This window comes from Ipomoea triloba, chromosome 7, assembly GCF_003576645.1.
Source record: "Ipomoea triloba cultivar NCNSP0323 chromosome 7, ASM357664v1".
NCBI lineage: Eukaryota > Viridiplantae > Streptophyta > Magnoliopsida > Solanales > Convolvulaceae > Ipomoea > Ipomoea triloba.
In genome coordinates, this window is record NC_044922.1 from 13,338,695 (window position 1) to 13,345,110 (window position 6,416).

At 37.9% G+C, this 6,416-nt stretch overlaps 2 protein-coding genes across 2 annotated transcripts; one reads left to right on the top strand and one right to left on the bottom strand.

The window, feature by feature from the left end:
* The first annotated feature begins 2,137 nt into the window (after positions 1–2,137).
* On the top strand, positions 2,138–5,145 carry LOC116026020 (methyl-CpG-binding domain-containing protein 7-like). The gene is made up of 7 exons (XM_031267460.1): positions 2,138–2,402; positions 2,597–2,698; positions 3,122–3,166; positions 3,320–3,469; positions 4,049–4,222; positions 4,285–4,519; positions 4,985–5,145. The coding sequence occupies exons 1-7, from the start codon at positions 2,145–2,147 to the stop codon at positions 4,987–4,989; spliced, it is 969 nt and encodes a 322-aa protein (XP_031123320.1). The 5' UTR covers positions 2,138–2,144; the 3' UTR covers positions 4,990–5,145.
* On the bottom strand, positions 4,851–6,178 carry LOC116026021. The gene is made up of 3 exons (XM_031267461.1): positions 5,828–6,178; positions 5,685–5,754; positions 4,851–5,593 (listed from the first exon to the last, which is right to left on the bottom strand). The coding sequence occupies exons 1-3, from the start codon at positions 6,117–6,119 to the stop codon at positions 4,996–4,998; spliced, it is 960 nt and encodes a 319-aa protein (XP_031123321.1). The 5' UTR covers positions 6,120–6,178; the 3' UTR covers positions 4,851–4,995.
* Positions 6,179–6,416: the final 238 nt, after the last annotated feature.

The following is a 6,416-nucleotide window of genomic DNA, read 5'->3' on the forward strand; positions in this document are numbered from 1 at the left end:
ACAATACCCAAAAATGTGAAACTGTTATTCAGTATCAGTTTATATACACTGCATTTACATTTCAACACAACTGCAGTTATATTTCGATATAACTACAGTTTCATTTAACAATATAAAAACAAATGTGAGGTAGTATCTTTTGAGATGAACTGTAGTATCAGTTTCGGAGATTTATGGTAGCCGTTTCTCCCACTTATTGAAACGTCGTCGGTTTGAGACCATGGTCCACAATGCATTGTAGACCATGGTTCACGGTATAACGACTGGGGTCTAATTGGCTTGGCCTTTGCAAGCTACGGGCCAACTGGCCAAGCCTTTTCATATATTGACATATTGTGTGTTATATATACTAGTATTTCCACCCGTGCAATACACGGAATGGAGTTTTATAATTGCATTGAGGAATGAAGAAAAATTTATGATTGCATTTTATACAAAAGAAAATAGGCGCGTATAAGCTATTAGAAAAATAAATTTGCTCACCATTAAATTTCGAATGAACTGGACTAAATGTTAAAGAACTAATTGTATTACCATATTTTACAATATTACTCAAACCTTAATAGTATAGGAGTATTTTGGGCGGAAAGTTAAAATCGAAGATTTTGTTTTTATTAATGGTATAGATTAATTACTCTGTATTACGCAATCAAAGAAGTTACCAATCGTTATACCGTAGACCATGGTCTAAAAACGATGTCATTTCTTTAAGTAAAGAAACGGCTACCGCTACATCTTAACGGAGCCCGTATTTTTTGTGTGTTAATTACAAAATGAAACTAACAACAATTTATCTAAAATAAAACTATTTCACATATTATTTTTATATTATCAAATGAAACTGTATTTGAATTGAAATGAAACTGTAGTTGTGCTGAAATGAAAATGCAGTGTATATAAAATAAAACTGAATAACAGTTTCACATATTTATAATTATCTTTCTGAATGACTTTCTTAGCAATCGATCAAAATAGCAACAAGATGGGTATTGGCTTCATCGTTCGTGACTCAACTAGCAGATTTTTATCAGACGTCTTCCTTGGCGTGGAGCTTTTAAACCGGCCTCATGAAGCAGAAGCAATCGGGGTTCCCGAAGCCTTGAAATGGATTAAAGCACATAGCTTGGACAACATTCAGGTGGAGAGTGACTGCCTCACTGCCGTTAATGGAATCAACCAAACCCAGAATTTAGTCACACTTTTGATCTTATCTTACATGACATTAGAAAAATAGCTATGAGTTTTGTTAACATTAGCTTTCTGTTTGTTAAACGGTTCGCGAACAAGGTTGCCTATTTGCTAGCAAGGGAAGCCTTGTCTTTGTCTGATTGTACGGACTGTTTTTTGGCCCCTTTTCCCTCCATCGCTCACGCTTTGAGCTTGGATCTTAATTAATGAAGTCTATCGTTTTCCTTTCAAAAAAAATGAAACTGTAGTTATATTGAAATGATAATGTGATTGTGTTTTAATTAAACTATAGTGTATGTAAAATAAAACTGAATAACAGTTTCACATATTTGAGTGTATAATGTTGAATGACACTGTACGTAGTTATATCGAAATTATCCTGTAGTTATGTTGAAATGAAACTAATTGCAGCGTATATAAAATGAAACAGAATAACAATTTAACATATTTGAGTGTATATTGTCCAATGAAACTGTAATCATATCGAAATGATACTGTAGTTGTATTGTAATGAAACTATAGTATGTGTAAAATAAAACTGAATAACAGTTTAACCGTTTCACATATTTGAGTGTATAAATATCGAATGAAAGTGTAATTATATCGAAACAAAAATGTACTCCGTAATTGTGTTAAAATGTAACTGAATAAAATGAAACTGAGTGTATATAAAATGAAACTGAATATGTTATACAAACAAAGTTATTTTATACGAAACAATACAAAACGGGTGCAATTTCTTTTTATTAGAAAGAACAGCATCGATTTGTACCATCATCCACACACTACAATTTGCTTTGCTAGAAGTTACATGAGATATCCTTTCTCATGATTTTTCTCACGGAAAAATGTGACGTGGCTATTACAAAAGTCACCTGAGTAAAAACACCGCGGCCAGTCGGCCACGCGTTCCACGTTCTTTCTTTCCTTATAGAGTGCCACCCTGCTAGCCTGCCATGGAGAGCAGCAACTCTTCCACCGCCCTCACACCGCCAAACTCAATGCAAACCCCACCGACTCACTTCCGCCGCCGACACTCCCACCCCAGAGGCGGCGGTGACTACTCCACCGACTCCCCTCTCCTGGCAGCTGCAGCACCACCCTCCTCCGCTGCTATCACTCCCTTTTCCCCTGCAGGCTCCGGCCGGTTCATGCTCCCCGCCGGTTGGGGTATCCAAGAAGTCCCTCGTTCAACCGCCTCCAATGTCGACCGGGTTCATATCTTCAATTCTGCAAATGCTGACCACACTTTTTCCTCTTTTCTTTTCTGTTCAGTTTAAATTAAACCCATTCTCTTTTCTTGTTCTATCTTAATCGTCTCAACTCTCTGTTAATCTCTCAATTTGTTTTGAAGATTCTTGATGGCCCATAAGACAGTGAGTTTATTATCTTATCCTGCATTTTGCAGTATTACTTTGAGCCTGGGACTGGAAGAAAGTTCAGATCTTTAAGAGAAGTTGAGAGGCACCTTAATGGAGGAGAATACACTCCTAGCTCCGGGGCATTCACTGTGAGTAATCATCTTTAAAGAAATTGCATAGATCCAAACTCTTTCCATATTAAGGGGTGTTTTGTAAATAGCTGTTAGTTGATCGGGTTAATGAATTTGACTAGTTGATATAATTAGCTAATTGAAAAAAAAATGTTCGATAAATTAGCTGTTAGCTATAGCCAATTATATGCACAATAACTTTTTAAAAAACCTTATTGAAAAGCTGTTTTTAGCAGCATTTTAGAATAATAAATTGTATTAAAAGTTGATTAATCAAATTTTATTGTTTAACCAAGTCAAACAGAAAATCAAATTTGATTGTTTAACCAAGTTAAACACTTAATAGTAATCAAATAAACTAAAAGTAACTGATCTAGCTATGTTACCAAACGTGCCCTATAATTCCAAGTCTAAATATTTAATTTCATCCATCATCTGCAGAGTACTACTCGTTTGTCAAGGAAGATGGTGGTTTCTGGTGGGAAGGTAAAAATTAGTATATTTTTAATTACTTTTCCTAAAACAGATGAGAACTGGTGGTGATGAGCAGCCTTAACAAGGGATTTCAAAGAATTAAAAAAACTTTGAATCATCATGAGCTAGAAGGAGCATTATATTGATCTTATTATGAAAATGCAGCTGTTGAGTGTGGATGAAGGGGATTTGAATACGGAGCATTGGGCACTTGTGCTGTCTTCTGCAAATAATACAGCCACCTCAAGGTATCAGCTTCCTGATGGTTGGGTTGTGGAGGAGGTAACCCGTAGAGATGGAAGCTCGGTTGATAAGGTATTGCTCACTTTACCTCAGGAAAACTCACAACCGCTATTTAAAAATGCACTCTGATGAGTGATAACTGCATTATGACTCTAGTCGATAAAAGACCATAAGGAGGTAAATCAACTTAAGTTGCTCATAGGTCATAGCTGACCAGCGCAAATCAAGAACTCTCCCTACCTTTAAAATGGTGAATTCTTGTTCGGGCTGTTTTTGGAATTTTTTGATTTTTCTTACCTTGAAAAAATATATGAATATTTTAGCATCTTAATTTGAACCAGCCAATTATGTATGAACAACTTAAGTTAGTGCATTTTTTTGTGGTTTTAGTTAGGGTCTTGAATGCATTTTAGATATTGGCTGCATCTAGAATGAATGCACTTTAGGGTAGCATTTGCGGGCTTTTTCGTAAATCAAAATATATGAGTTTTGGACAAGTATTCATGGTTGCAGAGGATCACTTCAAAAGTGTCATATGCACTTTAGATCAAGAAATGCTTAATTATGAACCTTGCTGTTATTCTGCATTTTTCTTAACAGTTAAAGTTCCTTTGGCCAATGAATGGTTGTGTAATTGTTTTTGGCATGTAGTATTACTATGAACCAGGAACGGGCCAGAAATTTCGATCCATCCTAGCCGTTGAGAAACATTTGGCAGAATTTGGAGAGCATCATCATATCCCATTGTCTGAATCCCAACAATTGTTGAATCAGAACAGACTTCTGTCCAACAAGTTCAAACCAAACCAACAACATTGTTCAAAGGTGAGCACAAAAAGTTCATTATTGTTTACAAAATGCTGTGTTTTCATTTCCTGTTTACTCAGAACTCTGCTGCATCAAAGAGAAACATGTCTGGAGAAGTAAAGCGGGCTTCTTTCGTCGCCCCTCCATCGAAAATCAAATGGGTTCTTGCTAGTCCCAGAGGCAATGCATGGAACCCATTTCTGGATGAAACACCAATCCCAGATTCTGTTAAGCAACAATGGATCAACAGATTCATGTTGTTCGTGAACAACGAGGCTGCCGGCCGCATGAAACATGAAACTCAGTTTGGCAGAGGTAATTAAAGTTTGGACAGAAAAATACCAAATTGTATCTGGTACAACTTGTTAGATATCAATGTAGTCTAAAAATAATTCAACAGACTTAATTAGGAAAAACCTAACCTCGTAATAACCTGAGCGGTAGCAATATTGATCTCTAGCTATAGTTGATGTTTTTCAGTTGTGTTGCCTTTTGAACAATAGATAGTGTTATGGTTTTGTTCCATACTTTATTTAGAACCTTGGATGTTGTATTGGTTTTATTTTGAGCAGTATGAGTAAAGCAACTTTAATGCTATATACTGATTGACAAATAACATTTGTCTAACCAAATTAGCTTAATCAACTTACACCACATAATTAAGGACTTTGATATATAACATATATTATACAGGAAAGTCTTACATAACTGTGTTGGGCCAATAGTACATGACACCATTTTTTTAATCACACCATTTTTTTAACTTTATATGTACTGAAGGATGATAGGTGTTAGAGATTGTAAACACTAGCAATCAATGGAAGCTCCATGGCAGCACTCTCTGCAACATCCGGTGGATTATTCCGGCGTGTTCCGCATGGCAGCATCGTTGTCATTTTCTGATGAGAGATGAGAGAGAATCCATGGGTCTTTGCCTTGCACGGCGGCGCGTGTTCCCGGGCTGCGACCGAGCCACACGACAGGATTTGCATCACAACCGATGCGGTTCTGGGCCTTGCAGAGGGATCATAATATGCAGCCGCCTTTCGAGCTTCGTCCGTTAAGATGACCCTCCTCCGGTCGGCCTTTATCAACGCCGCCAGTGTTTCCGGGCTTGAACCGGCCGCCGGCGTTGAAATCTCGCCGCTGCTCTGCCCTGAACTCCCACTCCGACCCGATTCCTTATCAATGGTTTGCACGTCGTTAGGCCTCGGCGGCGGTGGCGGAAACTCACGATCTTCACCGGCGGCTGTGAATGCCGGCGTTTCTTGAGATGATGAATGGGTCATCATGAGCTCTGATCCCTTGAGAATATACTCATGCCCGTGTGCTGGGTATATAAAATCATTCTCCTCCAAATCTTGCCATACAAAACCGTTCTTATACTTCCTAAATTTTCAATTTTCAATGAACCAACAGAAAACAATAAGAAGAAAGAAAGAAATAAAAAGAGAAAATCAATGGAAATTTTAATTTCTACCTTTTCGCAGACCAAGAATACAGAGAAGCCATGCCTTCTCCTCGGAGGGAATTCAAGCGGTCAAGCACATCTGAGAATATACAGAAACAATTAATCATAATTCATTAATACCCAAAAATCCCATTTACCAGATTTACATTTACCTCTGAGAAAGAGACCTCGAGGGGATGAAAGACGGAGTTCCATGAAATGGGGATGTTGAAGTTTTCCGTTTAAAGAGAGGTAGTAGACCACGGCGACTCTGCGCTCCGCCTCCGGCTTTCTCCACACTTTGGTTCGCTCCGGGCTGATCTCTTTATCTCTCCATTTCTTCGCCATATGGAGCTCCATCCACCTCTCCGCCTCCATTCTTGTTCTTCCCAAACCTTTAAACTTACACCAAAATGTGCAAAAACCCAGAAACACTATGACGATCTTCCTTCTTTTCCTATACATACGCTTATGTGATTTGCATGGATTTCCCGAACGTTGGAATCTTCGAAGCAGGTTTTCAGCTCGCCAAGTAAGGCTAAGGCTGCGGACTGCGGTGTGGTTCACTTCTTCCAAATTTATTGAGCCTGGCATTGCTAGTAGGTTGTTACTTGCCGGTTAGGCGAAAGAGACTCATTCATCTTAACTAAATGTGAAGGGTTTGACCCAGCTTTAAATTTTTATGCTAGCTATCTTACTTAATAAATATGTCTACAATTTAGAGAAGATTAATTACTGTATCCTAAAGTGGAAATATAATCC

Coding starts and splice junctions, on each gene's coding strand:
- LOC116026020 (XM_031267460.1), top strand. CDS start 2,145: ATGGAGAGCAGCAACTCTTCCACCGCCCTCACACCGCCAAACTCAATG. Junction 2,699..3,121: donor CTAGCTCCGGGGCATTCACT/GTGAGTAATCAT, acceptor CATCATCTGCAG/AGTACTACTCGTTTGTCAAG. Junction 4,223..4,284: donor ACCAACAACATTGTTCAAAG/GTGAGCACAAAA, acceptor CTGTTTACTCAG/AACTCTGCTGCATCAAAGAG.
- LOC116026021 (XM_031267461.1), bottom strand. CDS start 6,119: ATGTATAGGAAAAGAAGGAAGATCGTCATAGTGTTTCTGGGTTTTTGC. Junction 5,755..5,827: donor TCGAGGTCTCTTTCTCAGAG/GTAAATGTAAAT, acceptor GTATATTCTCAG/ATGTGCTTGACCGCTTGAAT. Junction 5,594..5,684: donor TATTCTTGGTCTGCGAAAAG/GTAGAAATTAAA, acceptor TTGAAAATTTAG/GAAGTATAAGAACGGTTTTG.